Below are 25098 nucleotides of genomic sequence, written 5' to 3' on the forward strand. Positions count from 1 at the left end.
ACAGAGAGAGAAAGACACACAGAGAGACACAGAGAGACAGAGACAGAGAAATACAGAGAGAGAAATTGCCAGAAGCCATCAGCTTCAGAACAGTAAGAGAGAATTAAAGACCAGAAGTCCTCAGCCTTTGGTCTCCATTCCACCTCAGTACCGGATGCTGATGGGGCAGAACCTCAGCACTTTTTAATTTTTTATTTTTTTGAGTCCATTCTGCAGTGTTCAGGACTAAAGTAAAGACCCACTACTGTAAGATGAAGGCTCTGTTAGGGAGATCCTCTAGGGGCTGTTCAAACTCCCTCTCTTTGGGTACTTCTTAGCACCATCTCTCCCTGGGTCCTTCCACCCCTATGTTCACCCCTTTTCAAATAGAAGCTCTGTGCATGAGGGCTGTTCTGAGAACATAAGCTCAGGGCAGTGTCTGTGACTGATTTCAGTGATGCTGTGTTGGAAGAGCTATCGTGCTAGGGAATGAAGGCCTGATCAAGTCCTGAAGACTTCTGCAGCCTGCAGTCTCTTCCCCACTCTGAACTGAGATATGTTCAGGAAGCAGAGAAGTCACCATGGGATGTTCTCAAAGTAAAAGGGGAGATTCCTGGGCATGATCTGACCTTGTGTCCTTGGAGAGGTCCAGGGAACAGTACCAAGACTCCTACTGAGCAGGGAGAGGGAAGCTGGCATTTGCTGATAAGAAAGGTCGTCTGCCTTCAAACCTGCAGGCAAGGCCAGGCAAGGAAACATTCTCCTTTATGGAGAACCTCAGCTCCACTCTCAGCCAAGACCCTTCCTGGCATGATGAGTCCCACCAGTGTCTCCCTCCTTACATTGCTCCTCATTCTGGTGACAGAGCAGCTGAAAGGGGGACCCTTAAATACTCAAAGATAGGCATATGGGCATCAGGTTTTGTGCTTTGAAGACATCTCTCTCTCCCACCATAGCTGGACCTCTGTTGTGTTTCTTCCCAGATTACATTGTTTAGCACTGAGTCAATACATAAGTGGTAGGTACTTGATGTACTGCACTTAAGGAAATTGAAACTTAAAGGACTCGATATTATGATGGGCTACTGTGGTCTGGTGGAGCTGGAGGCAGTGGAAGATGAGATATTTTCATTTTCTGTAGGGACATCTCTTCTCTGGCATTTCCTAGGTTACCAGTGTGAAGCTCCACTAAGAAGAGGCTTAGCATTAGTGGTACACGCAGTGACCGGCAGAGTTACCCTGCCTCCTACTGAATAACGAGTTTCTATCCAGTGTCTAGGAAATGTGTCTCTAAATACAATTCACTCTACTGGCACAAGAAGGAAGGGCACTTCTGTTAATTGCAGAACTGGTCATTTTAGGAATCCCACCCAGCCCCTGTGCTGCAGAAGCAAGAGATTTCAGGAGATAATGATGCAGAATAGTATCTTTTTATTGAAAAGGTGGAATTTGAACATTGTCAGGTTTAGGAATCTTTAAGAAAACAAACACAAGGAGGACGTGGGAGGCCCGGGCTGTTTCTAGGCCCCATGGAAGCGTGAATCCTGAAGACATCACCGGCTTCTCTCAGTTCAGTGACACCTAGGGAACAAGGACAACCTGTGAGGGAGGACAGGGAAAAGTGGAGGGGTGACATGGTGCAGGTCCCTGGGCTCTGTGGCTCCCTTTACTGCAGGCCACTGCTATATTTCATCTCTGGTGTGTCACAAGCAGAAACATTTCTCTTTCTTTTGTTGACAAGGGAGAGAAAGGTAATTCTTGGAAGCCATAGCCCTGGGAAGAGATCACTGCTCCTAACAGCGCTGTGTAGACATGAGGAGATGCCACAGACCACAACATTTGGTACTACCATAACCATGAAATGAACTTCCACCAAGCGTAGCACAAGAGGCGACAAGATTCCATTATAAGCTCGCACATAGGCTTTGCCCAGGTGGTGCGTGCTTGATTTGATCGCTCGCTAGACTGCGCAGAACCCTGGGGATGACACGCACTGAGGCTAGGACCTCAGGACAGTCACAGCTCAGGCATCATTGTGTGCTCTGCCAGGGGCTCTCCCTGCTTCCCCACACAGCAACGTTCCGGGTGTGCAGAATCCCACAATGCCCCCAGGGAATAGGTATGCATAGCTTCTAACCCCTCACCCCGGTGATCCACTTACCTGCATACTGGCTCTAGTCTTCAGATGGCCAGGGAACACGTTATTTGCTTATCCGGCTCTTGACCCTGGTTTTAAAGGAACTCATTCCTCCTCCTGCTTGAGATCCTCTCATTTTGAGACCGAAATGGCGGCCGGAACTACTTATTTCGCTGCTGCTACTGCTTTCCTCGTGGAAGCTCTCGCTGCTGATGCTGCTCGGACGCTTTGATTTAAACTTACTCCAAGAGTTCTCACTTACGCTGTATTCCTCCATGGCAGAACCTGATCCGCTGCCTCCCGCCCGAATCTTTATACCCATGTGACTACTAGAAGGGTCTTCCAAAGACTGCGAGAACCTTTCTGTTGAGAGAAAAGCGTGTCTCATTCTCTATGTCCATCTTTCTGTGTACTCTGGGTCAGTGGTGCATCAGGACTCTGTCAAGGGCCTGCCATGCAGCACTGGTTGTGGGCCTGGGTTGGGGATGTACCCTGTTGCTGTTTTGTTGTTTATAAAGCATTGACTTTTTAGCCTAGTTAGAAATTGCAGTGATCTACTGTGGCCTCCCTTCCCCCAGCCTGGAACTTGCTTGCTCAAAGGTGGAGCTACCGGCTCATTCGTCCTGTCACGCCTACCTACTGCTGGAACCTGCCTTTGCTGCCTGGAGGCACACATGTGTTCGTCCTGCTACTGGACCCTGAGTTACTTGGCGGGAAGTTGGGTTCCCTCCCCCTTCCTTTATAACTGGGTGTCTGAAAATAGTAAAATTGAGCTTTGATCAGGATTTGTCTTAGCTCCATTCTTTCTTCCGCCCCGTCTAGATTCCTCTCTTTTCAGCGAACTGCCATTCTCAGTTGAACCGTTCGTGTTGTGGACTGCGGGCAGGCCGCAACAATCTACTTGTCAAACAGCCCTTCTCACCTGACAATGAGGATGCTACCTGATGCAGATGCTAACATTCCCCCTCAGCCCTCAACCATTGGCTACCAACAATTTGCTTGTCAAGTCACAGGTATTCACGGTAAGGTTCTGGTTTAAGTCTTGAAAAGACTCAGTTTCCTTCAGGGATAGAAGCCCTGGGGAGACAGCATTCTGCAGACTCTGGGCAGACCCTTTTGAGAACATTGTTCTCAAACATCTTTCCTACCGAACGAAATTGCCACTCACCACGGGCCCCCCTTGCTTCTGTCACCAGAACGAGGAGCAATGTAAAGAGGAAGAAGCTGGTGGGACTCATCTTGCCAGGAAGGACTTGGCTGAGAGTGGAGCTGAGATTCTCCTTTATATATTCCCTTGCCTGGCCTTGCCTGCAGGTTTGAAGGCAGACGACCTTTCTTATCAGCAAATGCCAGCTTCCCTCTCCCCGCTCAGTAGGAGTCTTGGTACTGTTCCCTGGACCTCTCCAAGGACACAAGGTCAGATCATGCCCAGGAATCTCCCCTTTTACTTTGAGAACATCCCATGGTGACTTCTCTGCTTCCTGAACATATCTCAGTTCAGCGTGGGGAAGAGAGTGCAGGCTGCAGAAGTCTTCAGGACTTGATCAGGCCTTCATTCCCTAGCACGATAGCTCTTCCAACACAGCATCACTGAAATCAGTCACAGACACTGCCCTGAGCTTGTGTTCTCAGAACAGCCCTCATGCACAGAGCTTCTATTTGAAAAGGGGTGAACATAGGGGTGGAAGGACCCAGGGAGAGATGGTGCTAAGAAGTACCCAAAGAAAGGGAGTTTGAACAGCCCCTAGAGGATCTCCCTAACAGAGCCTTCATCTTACAGTAGTGGGGTCTTTCCTTTAGTCCTGAACACTGCAGAATGGACTCATAAAAATAAGTAGATAAAAAGAAAAAAAAAAGGAGAGACACGAACACTGAATGTAGACATGAAATTTATAATTCTAATTATTGACATGTGTCCAGTGTTCTTCCACACTTAATGTTGGCTCAACCCAGGAACTGTCGCTTTCTTACATGTTCAGTGAATTCTACTAACCTTGATGTCAGCAGACCAGTAGGTTTTGTTGTGTTTTTAGCTGGAGGATGGACAGCAATGCTCTTCTCAAATGTTTGCATGTGTGGTGGAGGGAGAGGAAAAGATCTGCTCCCTGGAGTATGAGGAGAGAGGTTGAGACGTTTGAAGAGGAGTGGAGACTCTGCTATTGTGAATGACCAGGGGAATGAGTATTGGGAATGCAAGAAAGAATGCTGGCTGATTCCTTCACAGGTTTTCATCGTGACATCTACCTGCAGAATTGTGTGTGTGTGTGTGTGTGTTTGTGTGAGTGTGTGTGTGTGTGTGTGTGTGTGTGTGTGTGTGTGTGAGAGAGAGAGAGAGAGACCTGGGGGAAGGAAAGGGTTTATTTCATCTTTTACCTTACACTCTATAATGAACGATATGAGAACAGAAACTCTAGTAGTCACCTAGCGACAAGAAGTGAAGCAGATGCTGTGTACCACTGCTTACTGGCGTGCTCCAATGGTTTGCTCGGCCTGTTTTTGTTTGTTTGTTTGCTTGCTTTTTACATGTAATATTATAGTTATTTCCATATACCTATAGATCAGTAAGATTTAGGTGGTAAGCTGTATGTGTAACAATAGCATAATTTAAAAAAATTTTTTTGGAAGTTTGGTTTCTAAATACTATTCTTTTTACTCCATTGATCTCTCTTATAAATGATTTTTCTGAGACTCTGATATAATTACCTCATGTCCCACTTCCCTTTCCTTCCTCCAAGGCTTCTCATATATCTTTCTTGCTCTCTCTCAATTACATGGCCTATTTATTCATTAATTGTCATTATATCCATGTCCCTAAATACGCTACTACAACCTGTCCAGCCTCTATGATGTTACTAGTATGTATATCTTTCCAGTTCTGAGCACTTAGCATTGCATAAGCAACTAGGATGCTTTTCCCTGAGGAAAACGATTTCTCCGGGTCCTAGTACTCCTTGCATGCCTGAGGTTCTTTGTCTAGGGTTGGGGCCTCACGGCCTTTCCCCTGTCCACTTTGGTATGCCTACCGTTTTTGTGCTGTTCAGCTCACGCTTAGGTCGACGTGCTCATGAGACTGTGTGGGGGTAGCTTCTGACATCTCTAGAAGATGCAAGCTCACAGCAAACGCTCTGTGTATTTGTGTCTTACAATCTTCCTGCCAACTCTTCCAAAGTGATACTGGAGCTTGGGTGTAAGGGTTGCGCTGTAGGCATCAGTAGGGACTGGGCTCCCCACTTGCATTCTGGGTAGTTGTGGTTTTTTGGAATGTTCTCTGTCTGTTGCAAAGAGAAGTTTCCTTGAGTGGGGTAAGGACTCTAAGTTTCTGGTATGAGTCGTGATTCTGTCTAGTTGAGTGGGTCTTGAGTCCAGTTAGATAGCCTTTGGTGACTGCCCAGTTATGGATGCTCTCCTGCCCTTAGGGTAATCTTGCCTTCTGGTCATTGTGGTGGTTAATACACATCACCATCCTGGGTAAGACTGTTTTTTTGTTTTTTGTTTTTTGTTTTTTTTTTTTTTGCCTCATTCCTTTGGAAGCTTGCATGACACTTTCATACCATGAAAACTTGACCTCAGGAAGGAGGCTTTCGGGTCAGTTCCAGCTCAGGGGATTTTAAGCCCCGTGTCTGAAATGTGTGTTGTCTTCAGCGATAGCGATTGACCTTCCAAGTGTCTGGGAGAAACCAAAGACAGCAGCGAGACCCTATAATGTTTAGGGAGTTCCTTGGACAGCCCTGATCAAGAAGTCAAAAGAAAGTTTCTCCTGACTGGTGTTGGAGTTCTTTGTTAAGCAGTGTATGGCTTTTGGGGACAACTGTCAGAAGATTCCATTTAGAGTGTATATCTGCATTTATACACCGAGTCACATGACTTTTTACATCGATCATTAACAGTATAGTTCTTTAAGAGCTTTTCAAACACCTTTACACTTACATTACCCTCACCCCACCTCTGCTGTATGCATCTCCTCCCTCCTCCCTAGTTAGAGCCCCCCCCCAGGTATTTCTCATTTCTCCCGTCTTTCCTTCATTACTACTCCTCACACAATGGTCCCCACCCCATCCCTAGTTTCTGAAGAGCATATTTTGTGAGGGGGAGAACTCCCCATGATGGCTTCAACCAGCTGCCCTTACAATGTTTTCTTGAGAATGTTCTCCACACGGTCTAAAGTGAGTGAAATATGTAAGTTGGAATCAAAGTGAGGATTTCACACTTGTGTGGAAGTCTGCATTTCTGTAGTCAGGTGCCCACCCTGAAGCTTTCAGGCTGCCGTGTCTTTCCATCTAGGTATGGAGTCCGTGCTGTGGGCACAACAGGGGAGAAGGGAAGACCATCCCTGCAAGGGGCCTGGGTGTGGCCTCAACAGGAGCTCTTCTGAAGGGAAGAGACCGTAGAGTTTATTTCCTTTTCTCTCATCCTAAATTCGAATCTGCTAAGGGAACGTGGTGTTCAAGGTGAGGGGAAAGAAAGGAGAAGCGTGGCTTTAGGAAAAGAAAACAAATGAAAGTAACGTATCATTGACTGTGGCCCTTATGTGGCCCTGCTATGATGGTTCTCTCTTTCTTAGGGTACTGATTCCTCCTCCAGCAGAGCTCTTAGGAGATCACACTGGAACCCTCCCGATATGACATTGTTTCTTGGGCCTGCATACCTCCACTCTACCCCCCCCTTCTCCCCCTCCTCCTCTTCCTTCTTTTCTTTTGGAAAACCTCCAGGATCTGCTCCATGCAGAGACAGATTGTTAAAGTGTGTACCTGATAGGCTTAATTGCATTTTCAGATTAAAGAATTAATCTGTTATGTTATCTACTGTGCAAAAGGCTCAGATAAAATCCAGGGAACGTATTTGAAAAAAAACAACAACAAAAAAAAGGTCCAGAAATTGCAGAACACAGTGTTATGCTGGAATATTGATAAAGAACTCATTAAAATAAGCCTTCATCAGAAGGAGAGCAAGAGCCAGTAACCCAGGAGCAGCAACCCAGGAGGTGGAGACAAACACATATAAGCAGATGCTTCTATTGGTTCCAGTTGGGTGCATAAGTAAAACTTGCTGTATAATTGTTTTGAAAACAAGTAATGGCACACAGTTTGACTGTCAGCACCAGGAGTGCTGAGCCAGTGTACTATGTAGTTAAAGCCAGTGCCCTTTCCTTCCCCTTCTTCCCCAGGGCCTCCCCAGAGCCCCCCCCTTATTTTTTTCCCAACAAGAAAGTGTCTTTTAGATATGACAGGGAGATTGTGTCCGTGAAATCAGGACATTGTGGCTGCCTAAACAAGACCTGCGTAATTCTAGCAGCTGTCACCAGCACAACACGAATGAGGAAGATTTCATGAAGTTCCATGCTAGAGGAAGACAATCAAAACCTGCTGAGAGAGGGAGAGCCAGCTTTTTCCCTATGCACAAGATCCCTGAGAGGTTACACAATCCAAGGTGTTCAGCCATAAATAGACACATATATATGAGCAACACCACTAGATTTATTAGGTTATACATATTTGTATGTACATACATGTATATATATATTAGGTTATACATATTTGTATGTACATACATGTATATATACATACATGTATATTATATATATATTTCATGAGAATTATTTAATTTTTTTCTTTTTTTCTTTCTTTTTTTACTTTTTTTATTAGGTAAAATTATTTTTCATACAATGTATTTTGATTATATTCCTTTTCCTCCTCTATGTCTTTCCAAATCCATCTCACCTTCTTATCCACCCAACTTCTGGTTCTGTCTGTCTGTCTGTCTGTCTGTCTCTCCTAGTTCTCTTTCTCCCTTTTTTTCTCAGAAAAAAAAAAAACAAAAACAAAAACAAAATCACAAAATAGACCCCCCAACACAAAAAATACTAAAAACCAAATGAATGTATCAACACACACACACACACACACACACACACACACACACACACACACACTGTGTGTTTTACTGGAGTTTTACTGTTGACAAACTGTCCTAAATAAGGGATCTGCTCTAGACTGTGGTTGCTATAGCCAATTACACCTCATTACAGAAAACTGGTTTTCCCTTTATAACCAGGTACCAATTGCAAACAGCTTTTTGGTTAGGGGTGGGATCCCCTGTCCACTCTCCCTTCTCCGTGCTGGAACCCCATCTGGCTTGAATCTGTGCAGGCCTTGTGCATGCTGCTATAGTCTCTGCAAGACCATATGTGTACCAACCCTGTTGTGTTTGGAAGACAGTGTCTTTGGAGTCATTCATTATCTCTGTCTCTTAGAATCTTTCCACATCTTCTTCAACATAGATTCCTGAGCCTCGAGCATAGGGTTCTGATAAAGACACCCATTTAGGGCTTAGTGCCCCATAGTCTTGTACCATACGAACATTGTCCAATTGTGGGTCATTGTCTTAGTTCTAATCTTCTGTAAGTAGAAGATTCTCTGATGAGGACTGAGTGAGGGAGGGGCTGGTCTATAGGTATGGTAATATGCCCTCAGGAACTCCTTTATTGCTATGTTCTCTTAGCATAATAACAGTAGTAAGTTTTCACCTAGACCCATCATAGCCTATGTGTTCCCAGGTTCTTGGCCAGTTAAGCAGTGTCAGATGTGGGTTCCATCTCATGGAGTGGGCATTAAAGTCCCACAGAAGTGGTTGGTTACTACCATACATTTCTGCCACTATTGCATCAGAATGTTTTGCAGACAGGGCTCTGTTGTAGGTTGCAGAGTCTAGCTGGGTGATGGTGATGATGACATGTATCCTCTAGTTGTGCACAGAGTACCTTCCAGCACCACGAGCACTAGTCAGGAGGGATGAAGCTTCTGGATGGGAACCAGACCAATTTCTTCATGTTCAATGATGTAAGTAAGCGGTGTTTTTAACAATAGGGCATTCTGTTGGGTTATGAAGGTTAGTCAATAGTCATTGTGATGCCTCTGTGTGTGTGTGTGTATAACAACAAGATGTAACCTACTCCTGGCACCGGAAGATTTATCTGGTGGCATAAGATGTCTAATTGGGGCATTGTTTACCCCATTATATGGTGTCTTAGTTAGGGTTTTACTGCTGTGAACTGACACCATGACCAAAGCAACTCTGTCTTTCTGTCTCTTTGTCTCTCTCTGTCTCTGTTTCTCCCTCTCTTCATATTTAAAAAAAATATATGGAGAATATATATATATATATATTAGATAATTTCTTTATTTACATTTTAAATGTTATCCCCTTTACTCGTTTCCTCTCCAACCTCCCCATCCCATCTCCCCTTCCCTTGCTCACTAACCTACCCACTTCCCTGTCCTGGCATTCCCCTACACTGGGGCATTGAGTCTTCACAGGACCAAGGGCCTCTCCTCTTACTGATGCCCGACAAGGCCATCCTCTACTACATATGTGGCTGGAGCCATGGGTCCCTCCATGTGTACTCTTTGGTTGGTAGTTTAGTTCTTGGGAGCTCTGGGGGTACTGGTTGGTTCATATTGTTGTTCTTCCTATGGGGCTGGCAAACCCTTTCAGCTCCTTGGGTCCTTTCTCTAGCTCCTCCATTGGTGACCCTGTTCTCAGTCCAATGGATGCCTATGAGCATCCAAAGCAACTCTTATAAGGGCATTTAATTGGGGGTTGGCTTATAGGTTCATAGGTTCAGTCCATTATCATCAAAGCAGGAACATGGCAGCATCCAGGCAGGCATGGTGGAGGTGGAGCTGAGAGTTCTACATCTTCATCTGACTGACTTCCAGGCAGCTAGGATGAGGATCTTAAAGCCTATGCCCACAGTGACATTCCTACTCCAACAAGGCCACACCTGCTCCAACAAGGCCACACATCCAAATACTGCCACTCCCTGGGACAAATGTATTCAAACCACCACATATGGTGATTTCATTTAAATTTCCTTCCTGCATGTATAAATTTTGGAAGCTTCAACAGTAGTAGGTTTCCATATGGCTTTGCTAAGGCTTTAGTGTTCATTATCCCTTCCAATAGTCCCTTCTTCACGTTGCCCTTTCATCTTCCTCCCCATTTAACCCTTACATTCAGTTTCCCACTTGTCTTGCCTTTTTGGTTGTGGGTCTTGCCTACCACAGCTTAGCCATCTCTTCAGATCCCCCTTACCTCCTTAGGACACTGTATTCCATTTCCCCTTCCTTGGAAGGTCTCCTCCTTCCCTGTGGTCCCTTATGAGGTAACTAATGTCTGTGGTCTTTTTGGATTAAAGCCTACATATTGAAAGCTTAAAAGACAAAGTCCACATATAATAGAAAACGTACAATATTTGTCTTTTGGTCTGGGTTATTTTACTCAGAATGATTTTTTTCTAGCTCTATGCATTTATGGCAAATTTTGTAATTTCGTTTTTCTTACTAGTTGAACAATACTTGAGTGTGTAGATGTACCACATTTTCATCATCCATTATCAATGGCTAGACATCTAGCTGTTTCCAGATTTGACTTTTATGAACAGAGCAGCAGTGAACGTGGATGAATAAGTCTCTGGGCAGTAGGATAAAGTCCTTAGGATATGTGTCCAAGATTTCTTATTTTGAGAATTACCGGTGTACCTCTATACTCTGTTTTTAGTTGATTTGTTTTCTTGGTGTTCAGGTTTCTTTAGTTCTTTATATAGTCTAGATACTAACCCTCTATCGGATGCATACCTAGTAAATGTCTTTTTCCATTTTCTAGTCTCCCACTTCGCTCCAATAATGTTGCCCTTTGCTTTACAGAAGCTTTTCAGTTCACGAGGTTCCATTCGTTAATTGTTGGTCTCAGTGGCTGAGCTGCCAGCGTCCTGTTCAGAAAGTCTTCTCCTGTGTCAACGCGTTCAAGCTTACTCCTCATTTTCTCTTCTATCAGATTCAGGGTATCAGGCCTAATGTTGAGGTCCTTGGGGTTGAGTTTTGCACAGGGTAATAGATACGGATTAATTTTCATTTTTCTACATGCAGCCACACAGCCTGACCAACCCCATTTGTTGAAGATGCTGACTTTTCTCCCCATGTACCGTTGGTCTCTCTTTCAAAAACCAGGTGTTGGCTGGTCTGTGAAATTATGTCTGGATCTACACTTAGATTCATTTTATCAACATGTCTGTTTTTATGTGAACACCATGCTGGATTTTTTGTTTTGTTTTTGGTTTTTTGTTTGTTTGTTTTTTTCAAAACAGGGTTTCTCTGAGTAAACCTGGCTGTCTTGGAACTCACTCTGTAGACCAGGCTAGCCTTGAACTCAGAAATCTGCTTGCCTCTGCCTCCCAAGTGCTGGGATTAAAGGCGTGCACCACCACTGCCTGGCTGCTGTTTTTTTGTTTTTTGTTTTTTTGGTTTTTTTTACTATAGCTTTATAATAAAATTTGAAATCTTGGATGATGATAACTCCAGAAATTGTTTTTTATTCAATATTGTTTTAGCTATTCTATTGTGTGTGTGTGTGTTTCTATATGAAGTTGACTGTTTTTTTCAATTTCTGGGAATAATTGTTTTAGAATTTCAATAGAAATTGCATCGAATATGTAGATTGCTTTTTGTAACATGGCCTTGTATTGGCTAATTTTATGTTGATTTAACATAGGCTAGAGTCATTTGAGAGGAGGGAATTTCGATTGAGAAAAGTCCTCCCTAAGATTAGGCTATACTCAAGCCTGTAGAACATTTTCATTTTCTTTCTTTCTTTCTTTCTTTCTTTCTTTCTTTCTTTCTTTCTTTCTTTCTTTCTTTCTTTCTTTCTTTCTTTCTTTCTTTCTTCTTCTTCTTCTTCTTCTTCTTCTTCTTCTTCTTCTTCTTCTTCTTCTTCTTCTTCTTCTCCTTCTCCTTCTCCTCCTCCTCCTCCTCCTCCTCCTCCTCTTCCTCCTCCTCCTTCTTCTTCTTGTTCTTCTTCTTCTTCTTCTCCTTCTCCTTCTCCTTCTCCTTCTCCTCCTCCTCCTCCTCCTCTTCCTCCTCCTCCTTCTTCTTCTTGTTCTTCTTGTTCTTGTTCTTCTTGTTCTTGTTCTTCTTGTTCTTGTTCTTCTTGTTCTTCTTGTTCTTCTTCTTGTTCTTCTTGTTCTTCTTGTTCTTCTTGTTCTTCTTGTTGTTCTTCTTCTTCTTCTTCTTCTTCTTCTTCTTCTTCTTCTTCTTCTTCTTCTTCTTCTTCTTCTTCTTCTTCTTCTTCATAGTTTGTAAGATACAAGTTTAATGTAAAACTTAGATTTAAACAAATTCTTCTCTCATACAATGCCTTCCAACCACACTTTTCCCTCCCTGCACTTCCCCGAGTCCCTTCCTCTCTTCTATAGAGCCACTCCTCTGTTTCACATGAGAAGAGTGCAGGCCTTGCAAGTACATCACTGAACACAGCATAACAAGTGACAATAAGACTAGGCACAAACTGGCACATCAGGGCTTGAGAGAGGCAACTCATAAAAGGAAAAGGGTTCCATCAGCAAGCAAAAGAGTCCGAGATACCTCACTCCCACTCTTAAGAGGTCTACAAAACCACCAAACTAATAACCATAGCATATTTGCAGATGACTTAGCACAGATCCCTGCAGGCTCTGTGACTGCAGCTTCAGCTTCTGTAAGACCCTGGGTCCTGATTAGTTATTTCTGTAAGCTGTGTTCTCCTAGTGTCTGTCCTTGATGTCCTGGTGCCTCTTCCCCCTCTTCTATGGGGTTCCCTGAACTCTGAGAAGAGGGGGCTGATGTTTGGCTGTGGGTCTCTGCATTGTCTCTAATCAGCTGCCAGAGAAAGTATCTCTGATGATGATTGGGCTAGATACCAATCTATGAATATAGCAGAATATCATTAGACATCATTTCATTGACTTTTTTTCCCCTATTCTAGATCTCTGAGCTATCTAACCTCTAGTTCCAGGAATGGACATCCAGGCAGTGTCAGACATTGGCTCCATTTCATGGCATGGCCCTCAAATTAGATCAGTCATGGCCACACTCACAAGTTCTGTGCCTCCACTACTACAGCATATCTTGCAGGCAGAATAGATTATAGGTCGAAGGTTTTGTGGCTGGGTTGGGATCCCTTTCTCACTAGTATCAGTTGCCTGGTTACAGAAGATGTCTAGCTCAGGCTTTTTTTTTCCTTTCATTTTTTATTAGATATTTTCTTTATTTACATTTCAAATGTTATCCCCTTTCCCGGTTTCCTCTCCAAAAACCCCCTATATCACTCCCCTCACCAACCCACCCACTCCTGCTTCCCTGTCCTGGCATTCCCCTACACTGGGGCATTGAGCCTTCACAGGACCAAAGGCCTCCCTTCTCCTTGATGTCCAACAAGGCCATCCTCTGCTATATATTAAAAAAATATATATCATCAGATCCTACTACAAAAGCCTATACTCAACAAAACTGGAAAATCTGGATGAAATGGAAATTTTTCTAGACAGTACCAGGTACCAAAGTTAAATAAGGATCAGATAAACCATCTAAACAGTTCCATAACCCCTAAAGAAATAGAAGCAGTCATTAATAGTCTCCCCCCCTCCAAAAAAGCCCAGGACCAGATGGGTTTAGTGCAGAGTTCTATTAGACTTTCTCAGAAGACCTAATACCAATACTCTTCAAACTATTCCACAAAGAATGAAAGAAGGAACACTACCCAATTCATTCTATGAAGCCACAATTACTCTGATGCCTAAACTACACAAAGACCCCACAAAGAAAGAGAACTTCAGACCAATTTCCCTTATGAATATCAATGCAAAATTACTCAATAAAATTGTTGCAAACTGAATCCAAGAATACATCAAAACAACCATCCATCATCATCAAGTAGGCTTCATCCCAGGGATGCAGGGATGGTTCAATATATGGAAACCCAACAACATAATCCACTATATAAGCAAAATCAAAGAAAAAAGCCACATGATCATATTATTAGATACTGAGAAAGCATTTGACAAAATCCAACACCCCTTCATGATAAAAGTCTTGGAAAGATCAGGAATTCAAGGCCCATACCTAAACATAATAAAAGCAATATACAGCAAACAAGTAGCCAACATCAAACTAAATGCAGAGAAACTCAAAGCAATCCCACTAAAATCAGGGACTAGACAAGGCTGCCCACTTTCTCCCTACCTATTCAATATAGTACTTGAAGTCCTAGCCAGAACAATTTGACAACAAAAGGACACCAAAGGGATACAAATTGGAAAGGAAGAAGTCAAAATATCACTATTTGCAGATGATAATGATAGTATATATAAGTGACCCCAAATATTCCACCAGAGAATTCCTAAACCTGATAAACAGCTTCAGCAAAGTGGCTGGATATAAAATTAACTCAAACAAATCAGTGGCCTTCCTCTACTCAAAGGGTAAACAGGCTGAGAAAGAAATTGGGGAAACAACACCCTTCACAATAGTCACAAATAATATAAAATATCTTGGTGTAACTCTAAGAAAGTGAAAGATCTGTATGACAAGAGCTTCAAGTCTCTGAAGAAAGAAATTGAAGATCTCAGAAGATGGAAAGATCTCCCATGCTCATGGACTGGCAGGATTAACACAGTAAAAATGGCCATCTTGCCGAATGGAATCTATAGATCCAATGCAATTCCCATCAAAATTCCAACTCAATTCTTCACAGAGTTTGAAAGGGCAATTTGCACACTCATCTGGAATAACAAAAAGCCCAGGGTAGTGAAAACTATTCTCAACAATAAAAGAACTTCTGGCAGAATCACCAGTTTTATGAGGGCCTCTGGGAAACATGGCCTTAGACCAAATGTCCACTGTCTTTGGATCCCATCTGGACCTGGTCTTGCTTACCTAGGAGACTGTGTACCTGGGCAGGGAGGCATGACCTTTATCTCCACCGAGTCTCCACCTCCCTGCTACTACAAAGCACCCTGTGTTCTGACTCTCTTCTAGATTTCAGGAAATCACAGCAGACCAAATCTGTACTCTCCATGGACAAGGAAGGAAGAGGCTAAGTTCCCTGCTCTCTCTAAGCCTCAGGTGCATCAGAATGCTAGAGAATGTCAAGTTTCCTGGGATTTTTAATGGCATCTCAGCAATTTATAACTCACTTCTGATTACTGAGTAATATTGGAGAGGAAGGCTGAAACTGCAACAGAATTATGAACGTCGGTCTAACTGTCATGATTAAGGAAACTTAAATGTCACTGGAATTCCTCACAGAGGCTTGAAGTGTACAGCTGGCAGTCAGCATCCAGTAGCAATGGCATACAAATATTTACTTTCTTTCTGCCTTTCATTCCTGGTTCCAAAATGTATCACACAACAGGACATGGCCTGTTGTCTGCAGTAGGAACCTCTCGATCTTAGGAGGCATCTGAAGAGAAACCAATAGAGAAACCGCTCAAGCCATGGTGATGACTCTTGGCCGGAACTGGTTACCAATCTACCTTGCACTCAGATAGTCATGCTAAGACCACTCATGGTTAACATCTAGTAATACTAGGAGGTAAAATTATGTACTCAATATTCACATACACACACATGTAAATTTAATAATTAAAATACTAATTAAAAATAACCCATTTAGGTTAATTTAAAACAAACCTCTATTGGCTCATGATGTATTACTATCTTCACATATGACATACATTTTTACTTTCATTTGCAGAGATACCATTATCTTCCATATAATAAGCTTGTCATATTCCAGTATTATATAATGAGTGGATTTCAAACATTTTTGTAAACAGAAAGGTCTGAATTAGTGTGTGGGCATGCAAACAAGCACTAAATATGGAAGTAGAAACACTTTAAGAATGTCAAAATTTCAAGTCAGAGAGGACAAGCTGACCCAGAAGGGAAAGGGCACAGCACATGGGCACAGCAGAAGGATTCAAAGCTGGGGCAGTGGCTACAGTGGCTACAGTGGCTACAGGCTTGCACTGGAAGGCATGGGAAGTGTTGATATGGAGTTGATTATAGGGAGCAAGTTCACCGTGGCTTACCAGGGCATAAATGTTGCCCCTCCCTGACACATCTCTTGTTAAGCCTCATGAAACATCACTGAGGAGGGTGGAAAGATGGTAAGAGCGTGAGGCTTTGGAAAGAGGTCCTGGAATATTACTATAAAATAATAGCATAAAATAATAGTGTCGAGCTTCTGGACATGAAAGGACCAGTGGCTTCATGTTTTCATGGTAGCAGTGCTTGCCAGTAGAAGCCAACTAGATCAAACCAGCCAACGGTAGAGCACAGAGAGGAATAGGGCTTGGGGGTTGCACAGCTAACTGAGGAGCCATTGGCTGCTGATGGCCGCCCTGGGAAGGGGTCCATTTTCTTCAACAGTATTTCTTGAAATAGGTTGGTCATGCTCTTCCGTAGGCTGATGTCCTCCATCACCATGCACACAGGAGACACTGATTGGACTCAATTGTTGTTGAGTGGGAGGAGCAGGACAGTGATGATGCTGATGAAGAAGAAGATGAGGAAGGGGAAGATGAGGAGGAGAAAAAGTGAACTTGAGAGGAAGGATGGGAGAGTAAGAGTTGGGGTAGGTCTTGGGTGAGAGTGGCTGTACTTAAAAGAACCCTCTTCGCACATATCCCTACCCTGAGTGCTACAAAGATGAACATATTTGCCATCTTCCTTAAACTATTATGCATTATCCCAATGTAAACCATGTTGAATCTATTCTAAAATTATCCGAAGTGGCTCCCCAGCCTCTACACATTGAGATTGAAATGAAACCATCACTCCCTTTAAATTAATGTATTCTCCGGATGGGCAGTTTATAAATGAAGAGGACTCTCCATTTATAAACTGTGAAACCAGAGAAGCAATGTATTTCCAGGGCACATGCAGGGTAGGTGAGACCATTCCAATGGGAGACAACACCCTTCACAATAGTCACAAATAATATAAAATACCTTGGTATGACTCTAAGAAAGTGAAAGATCTGTATGATAAGAACTTCAAGTCTCTGAAGAAAGAAATCGAAGAAGATCTCAGAAGATGGAAAGCTCTCCAATGCTCATGGATTGGCAGGATTAATATAGTAAAAATGGCTATCTTGCCAAAAGCAATCCACAGATTCAATGCAATCCCCAACAAAATTCCAACTCAATTCTTCACATAGTTAGAAAGGGTAATTTGCAAATTTATCTGGAATTAAAAAAAACCTAGGATAGCAAAAACTATTCTCAACAATAAAAGTACCTCTGGTGGAATCACCATGCCTGACTTCAAGCTGTACTACAGAGCAATTGTGATAAAAAAAACTGCATGGTACTGGTACAGCAACAGACAGGTAGATCAATGGAATAGAATTGAAGACCTAGAAATGAACCCACACACCTATGGTCACTTGATCTTGACAAAGGAGCTAAAACCATCCAGTGGAAAAAAGACAGCATTTTCAACAAATGGTGCTGGCCCAACTGGCGGTTATCATGTAGAAGAATGCAAATTGATCCATTCTTATCTCCTTGTACAAAGCTCAAGTCTAAGTGGATCAAGGAACTCCACATAAAACCAGAGACACTGAAACCTATAGAGGAATAAGTGGGGAAAAGCCTTGAAGATTATGTTAGGGTCATTGAATCTTTAAAGACTATCTACCATGAGCAAGAGAGTTGGACCAAGTACAAGGATGTGCTGATGTGGACTGCTGGGACTGGAGGAACCAGTGGACCCAAAATTTGCCATGGTCTATTGGTACACATGCTTTCAGACATTTCCTAGGTTGCCACTTTGAATACTCAATCAGGAAGAGTGTCAAGGGAGAGATTTAGGGTTATCGGTGAGTACAGTGACTCATAAAATTCCAGTGCCTTCTGTTGAGTGATGCATCTCTCTCCAGAGCTTGGGAAGTGTTTTGAATACTCTTCACGATGGTGACACAGGAAGATCACTTCCTTCATTGTGAAACCGTTAACTCCAGGAATCCCACCCAGTCCCTGAATTTGGCAGCATAAAGAGATTTCAAGAGTCAAAATTTAACGATGCAAAATGTTGTCTTTTTATTGGAAAGAGGGTCTTCTCATAACCACCGGGGTTAGGAATCTCACAAACAAGTTTGAGAACCAAATGAAAGAAATCCGTGAACGGCGTCTGGGACCTCCTGGAAGTCTCCATCCTCAGGACATGAGGAGCTTCATTGACACTGTGTGACTCCTAGGGAGAGAGGGGTCAGACTGTGAGGTGTGCCACTGCCAGGTAGAAGGTAAGGTGGGGGTGTGTGTGTGCCCTTGTTCTTGTGGTTTTTATCACCGCTATTCTCCAATAGCATGTCACAAATAGGGACTTTTCTTTTTTATACTTCTTATTTTATTGAGAGGGAAACTGAAGCTAATTATTGGACCTATAGTCTTTGAAAGGGATAAATACATCCTAACAGGGACGTGTGGACATGGGAAGAGAATAGTACTATAACACTCTGTTCCATGAGTCAACTTAGGACAAACAAAATTCTAAGGAGCAACAAGCTTGTATTATCGCCTGATAGATATGCTTGTAGGGGATGTTTGTATCCAGAATTGTTTATTTGTTGGCTAGCACAAGTGAAATAACATTGAGAGCACACTAAGGGTAGGAATTGAAGACGCGGTCACACCTCAGGTACCAGTTTCTGCTCTGCGGTGCGTTCTATACTTCCTCAAAGGCCGTAGTCCACAGCTCCCTGGTGTGCATAGTAGGGCTCAGTCCCACAATGGTCCCACAACTTCTAACACTGGGGTTGACCTCCCCCATACCTGCTAAGATCCTTACCATCATTTCTGTCCAGGTTTTCAGTTCCTTAGTTGCCATTTTATTTACCCATTTCTTGTGCAAACCGTTGCTTCTCCTTTTTCCGCAAGTAAGACCGCTCTATTTCCCCTGCAGATGCTTTCTTCCTGTCTTCCCCAGCTTCCCCATTGACCATATTCCGTTTAAACTTCTTTTCCTCATAAACTTCCTCATGGACAATGCTTTTTGGACTATTGGCCTTAAAGGGACACCATGAGTTTTCACTTTGGCCGTGTTTGTCATGGGTAGAACTTGATCCCCTACTCCCCACCCCCCACTATACTTACTTCAGAACTTGCACTAGAAAACTCTTCAATTGCTTGCGAGAACTTTTCTGTTGAGAAAAAAGCATGTCTCATTCTCTATATTCCTCTTTCTGTGTACTCTGGACCAGTGGTGCATCAGGACTCCATCAAGAGCCTGCCCTGCAGCGCTGGTTGTTAGGCCTGGGTTGGGGATGTACCCTGTTGCTGTTTTGTTGTTTATAAAGCCATTGACTTTTTAGCCTAGTTAGAAATTGCAGTGATCTACTTGTCAAACAGCTCTCCACACCTGACAATGAGGATGCTACCTGATGCAGATGCTAACATTCCCCCTCAGCCCTCAACCATCGGCTACCAACAATTTGCTTGTCAAGTCACGGATATTCACGATAAGGTTCTGGTTTAAGTCTTGAAAAGACTCAGTTTCCTTCAGGGATAGAAGCCCTGGGGAGACAGCATTCTGCAGACTCTGGGCAGACCCTTTTGAGAACATTGTTCTCAAACATCTTTCCTACAGAACGAGATTGCCACTCACCACGGGGCATCTTTGCAGCTGTTTCTGTCACCAGAACGAGGAGCAATGTAAGGAGGAAGAAGCTGGTGGGACTCATCTTGCCAGGAAGGACTTGGCTGAGAGTGGAGCTGAGATTCTCCTTTATATATTCCCTTGCCTGGCCTTGCCTGCAGGTTTGAAGGCAGACGACCTTTCTTATCAGCAAATGCCAGCGTCCCTCTCCCTGCTCAGTAGGAGTCTTGGTACTGTTCCCTGGACCTCTCCAAGGACACAAGGTCAGATCATGCCCAGGAATCTCCCCTTTACTTCGAGAACATCCCATGGTGACTTCTCTGCTTCCTGAACATATCTCAGTTCAGCGTGGGGAAGAGAGTGCAGGCTGCAGAAGTCTTCAGGACAAATGCCTTCATTATCCAACATGCAATGTCCTTCAAGACAGTACTGACAAGCCTCATCTTGCATATTACTCTGATGTTCTGTTTAGTTCACAGTAACCCTCATCTAAAACAAGGTCTTCAGGGAAGAGGCTTTCAGACCAGACCCAGCTAGACTCTCTGGAGCTCTGTGGTTGAAGTGCATGTGTCTTTCAATCTCTTGGAGGCAACCAAAAGCAATATCAACAGCCTATATTGTTTTGTGCATCTCTTGGACTCCTCCGACCAACAACTTGAATGTGAACTTTTTGTGCCTGGTGTTGGTATCTTTGTTGGATAGTGTATCACACTTGGGGTATCATTGTCAGCTCAAGCAGCGTATCTTCAGTTAGACTATATATACATACACAACATTTAAACGAACAGATAAAAATAATCTAATTTTGCATGGGTCTTTCAAACATCTTAGTGGTATTTTTTTTTCTTCTTTATCTCTTGTGTTGTTTTGGCCTTACTCTCTAGTTAAAGTTTCCTTTTATCCTTTATATCCTTCCAGTCCCCACTCGAGTGCTCCTTCACACTGTATCTTGTTTACTTTCTTCATTTCTATGGTTACCCACGGGCATACACTCTGACCTGAAGATTCAGAGCTAGGAACCACAGCAAAGGGAACTCACATAGCATTTGTCTTTCTGAGCCTGGGTTTTCTAGTTCCACCTATTTACCTATAAATTCTATGATTTCTTTCTTTTAAAAAGATCTACTCATTTTATGTATACAAGTACACTGTAGCTGTCTTCAGACACACCAGGTCTCATTACAGATGGTTATGAGCTACCATGTGGTTGCTGGGAATTGAACTCAGGACCTCTGGAAGAGCAGTCAGTGTTCTTAACCACTGAGCAATCTCTCCAGTCCCTACTGATTTCATTTTCCTTACACCTGACTAGTATTGCATAGCATCTATACCCTACATTTTCATTGTCCATTTACCAGTTGGCTTTTGGGTTGTCTTCATTTCCTGTCTATTACGAATAGGTGGCAATGAACATAGCTAAGCACGCAGTCCAGACAAATGTGCCATGCAAGCTGCTAAGAACTGCCTGCTGCAATGCCCATGAGTCACAGAAATGACCGGCACTGCAAAATATACCTAAGGATGCAGTAGATCTTTACCTTCCATAACCAAAGGCTGACTAAATGGACTTAAGGCCCACTCAACAATCATGCTTGATGCTGGAAACCTAGCCAACCACCACGGGCTAGTGAGAGGGTGGGTCTTAGAGGAGACCCTTCAGTGGACACTCTCCTAAGCCAGCATGAGTCCTACCTGAATTCTGAATTCCACGTACTTATCTTTATACCGTCAGATAATGGTAATTCTCACCCCTCATTAAAGCTGCTCCTTGCAATGTATGGAGACCATTTCAGAAATCCACAACTGGTAAACACACAGAGACTTGGGGGTGCTCAGTTCCAAGTGACTCATCCATGATATAACGCTACACCCAAGGCTCAGTGAACACTGCCAAGGAGAGGCAGAAGGACTGTAAGGGCTAGAGGACAGGAAAATCTGCTGTGAGACTGGGTCTCCTGTAAACGGCAGGACAGTCTCAGTCATGGTATGTCAACAACATGGCTGCTTAAAAAGACCTGAACAAGGACACTGCCAATAGAGATGTTTACTTGTAAGGGGGATACTGAGAGAGGGAAAATTATTCCTTCCCAGGAATGAGCCCTCTAAGTAGTTATCCAATACCAGGTGGTTAGGCCTCATCAGGTTGTATCTGTGTCTATGTCTGTGTGTGTGTGTGTCTGTGTCTGTGTCTGTGTCTGTGTCTGTGTCTGTGTCTGTGTCTGTGTCTGTGTCTGTGCCTGTGCCTGTGTCTGTGTCTGTCTGTGTCTGTGTGTGTGTGTGTCTGTGTCTGTGTCTGTGTCTGTGTGTGTGTCTGTGTCTGTGTCTGTGTCTGTGTCTGTGTCTGTGTCTGTGTCTGTGTCTGTGTCTGTGTCTGTGACTGTGTCTGTGTCTGTGTCTGTGCCTGTGCCTGTGCCTGTGTCTGTGTCTGTGTCTGTGTCTGTGTCTGTGTCTGTGTCTGTGTCTGTGTCTGTGTCTGTGTCTGTGTCTGTGTCTGTCTGTGTCTGTGTCTGTGTCTGTGTCTGTGTCTGTGTCTGTGTCTGTGTCTGTGTCTGTGTCTGTGTCTGTGTCTATGTCTACGTCTCTATCTAATCAGATAAATTAAAAAAGGCTATAAGTTTTAGAGGGAGTTGGGGAGTCATGGAAGGTGTTGGACAGGAAACCTGTAGGTTCACATATAGAAAAATGAGATTAGACCTGTATTTTCATCTTGCGTGTGCACACAAGTGTGCGCGCACACACACACACACACACACACACACACACACACACAAGCAGAGAGAGAGAGACAAAGAGAGAGAGAGAGATGGAGAGAGAGAGCGAGCTTGATTGATTGAAAGAGAGAGATGGAGAAAGAGAGAGAAAGAGAAAGAGAATCATCAGGGAAATGCAAATCAAAACAACCCTGAGATTCCACCTCACACCAGTCAGAATGGCTAAGATAAAAAGCCCAGGTGACAGCAGATGCTGGCGAGGATGTGGAGAAAGAGGAACACTCCTCCATTGTTGGTGGGATTGCAAGCTTGTACAACCACTCTGGAAATCAGTCTGGAGGTTCCTCAGAAAATTGGATATAGTACTACCAGAGGATCCCGCAATACCTCTCTCCTGGGCCTCATCCTGTGGGCTTCCTCTTCACCCAGGTGATTTTTTGTCTTTAGCTGTGCATAGCCTTTTTAGTTGTGTGAAAACTTATTTGTCAACCTTTGGCCTTAATTCTTGGGCAAATGGAGTCCTATTTTTTTTTGATTTTTAATATTTTTATTACATATTTCCTCAATTACATTTCCAATGCTATCCCAAAAGTCCCCCATAGCACCCCCCACTTCCCTACCCACCCATTCCCATTCTTTTGGCCCTGGCATTCCCCTATATTGGGGCATATAAAGTTTGCAAGTCCAATGGGCCTCTCTTTCCATTGATGGGCGACTAGGCCATCTTTCGATACATATGCAGCTAGAGACAAGAGCTCCAGGGTTCTGGTTAGTACATCATGTTGTTCCAACAATAGGGTTGCAGATCCCTTTAGCTCCTTGGGTACTTTCTCTAGCTTCTCCATTGGGAGCCCTGTGATACATCCAATAGCTGACTGTGAACATCCACTCCTGTGTTTGCTAGGCCCCGGCATCGTCTCACAAGAGACAGCTATATTTGGGTCCTTTCAGCAAAATCTTACTAGTGTATGCAATGGTGTCAGCGTTTAGAAGCTGATTATGGGATGGATCCCTGGATACGGCAGTCTCTAAATGGTCCATCCTTTCATCACAGCTACGAACTTTGTCTCTGTAACTCCTTCCCTGGGTGTTTTGTTCCCAATTCTAAGAAGGTGCACAGTGTCCACACTTTGGTCTTCCTTCTTCTTGAGTTTCATGCGTTTATCAAATTGTATCTTATATCTTGGGTATCCTAAGTTTTGGGCTAATATCCACTTATCAGTGAATACATATTGTGTGAGTTCTTTTGTGATTGTGTTATTTCACTCAAGATGATGCCCTCCAGGTCCATCCATTTGGCTAGGAATTTCATAAATTCATTCTTTTTAATGGCTGAGTAGTACTCCATTGTGTAAATGTACCATAATTTCTGTATCCATTCCTCTGTTGAGGGACATCTGGGTTCTTTCCAGCTTCTGGCTATTATAAATAGGGCTGCTATGAACATAGTGGAGCATGTGTCCTTTTTACCGGTTGGGACATCTTCTGGATATATGCCCAGGAGAGGTATTGCTGGATCATCCGGTAGTACTATGTCCAATTTTCTGAGGAACCGCCAGACTGATTTCCAGAGTGGTTGTACAAGCTTGCAATCCCACCAACAATGGAGGAGTGTTCCTCTTTCTCCACATCCTCGCCAGCATCTGCTGTCACCTGAATTTTTGATCTTAGCCATTCTGACTGGTGTGAGGTGGAATCTCAGGGTTGTTTTGATTTGCATTTCCCTGATGATTAAGGATGTTGAACATTTTTTCAGGTGTTTCTCTGCCATTCGGTATTCCTCAGGTGAGAATTCTTTGTTCAGTTCTGAGCCCCATTTTTTAATGGGGTTATTTGACTTTCTGGAGTCCACCTTCTTGAGTTCTTTATATATATTGGATATTAGTCCCTTATCTGATTTAGGATAGGTGAAGATCCTTTCCCAATCTGTTGGTGGTTTTTTTGTCTTATTGATGGTGTCTTTAGCCTTGCAGAAGCTTTGTAGTTTCATGAGGTCCCACTTGTCAATTCTCGATCTTACAGCACAAGCCATTACTGTTCTATTCAGGAATTTTTCCCCTGTGCCCATATCTTCAAGGCTTTTCCCCACTTTCTCCTCTATAAGTTTCAGTGTCTCTGGTTTTATGTGAAGTTCCTTGATCCACTTAGACTTGACCTTAGTACAAGGAGATAGGAATGGATCGATTCGCATTCTTCTACATGTTAACAACCAGTTGTGCCAGCACCATTTGTTGAAAATGCTGTCTTTCTTCCACTGGATGTTTTTAGCTCCCTTGTCGAGGATCAAGTGACCATAGGTGTGTGGGTTCATTTCTGGGTCTTCAATTCTATTCCATTGGTCTATTTGTCTGTCACTATACCAGTACCATGCAGTTTTTATCACAATTGCTCTGTAGTAGAGCTTTAGGTCCGGCATGGTGATTCCACCAGAGGTTCTTTTATCCTTGAGAAGAGTTTTTGCTATCCTAGGTTTTTTGTTATTCCAGATGAATTTGCAGATTGCACTTTCTAATTCGTTGAAGAATTGATTTGGAATTTTGATGGGGATTGCATTGAATCTGTAGATTGCTTTTGGCAAGATAGCCATTTTTACAATGTTGATCCTGCCAATCCATGAGCATGGGAGATCTTTCCATCTTCTGAGATCTTCTATAATTTCTTTCTTCAGAGACTTGAAGTTTTTATTATACAGATCTTTCACTTCCTTAGTTAGAGTCACGCCAAGATATTTTATATTATTTGTGACTATTGAGAAGGGTGTTGTTTCCCTAATTTCTTTCTCAGCCTGTTTATTCTTTGTGTAG

General features: G+C 43.2%; 2 protein-coding genes across 2 annotated transcripts; both read right to left on the reverse strand.

Moving 5' to 3' along the window:
* Positions 1 to 1399: 1399 nt before the first annotated feature.
* On the reverse strand, positions 1400 to 3353 carry LOC110286702 (seminal vesicle secretory protein 5). The gene is made up of 3 exons (XM_085828913.1): positions 3284 to 3353; positions 2140 to 2478; positions 1400 to 1559 (listed from the first exon to the last, which is right to left on the reverse strand). The coding sequence occupies exons 1-2, from the start codon at positions 3351 to 3353 to the stop codon at positions 2180 to 2182; spliced, it is 369 nt and encodes a 122-aa protein (XP_085685039.1). The 3' UTR covers positions 1400 to 1559; positions 2140 to 2179.
* A 15463-nt stretch (positions 3354 to 18816) lies between these two features.
* Positions 18817 to 19668, reverse strand: LOC110289418 (seminal vesicle secretory protein 6). The gene is made up of 3 exons (XM_085828914.1): positions 19593 to 19668; positions 19082 to 19128; positions 18817 to 18993 (listed from the first exon to the last, which is right to left on the reverse strand). The coding sequence occupies exons 1-3, from the start codon at positions 19666 to 19668 to the stop codon at positions 18817 to 18819; spliced, it is 300 nt and encodes a 99-aa protein (XP_085685040.1).
* Positions 19669 to 25098: the final 5430 nt, after the last annotated feature.

This window comes from Mus caroli, unplaced genomic scaffold (genome assembly GCF_978045245.1).
Source record: "Mus caroli unplaced genomic scaffold, Mus_caroli_1 scaffold_2, whole genome shotgun sequence".
NCBI lineage: Eukaryota > Metazoa > Chordata > Mammalia > Rodentia > Muridae > Mus > Mus caroli.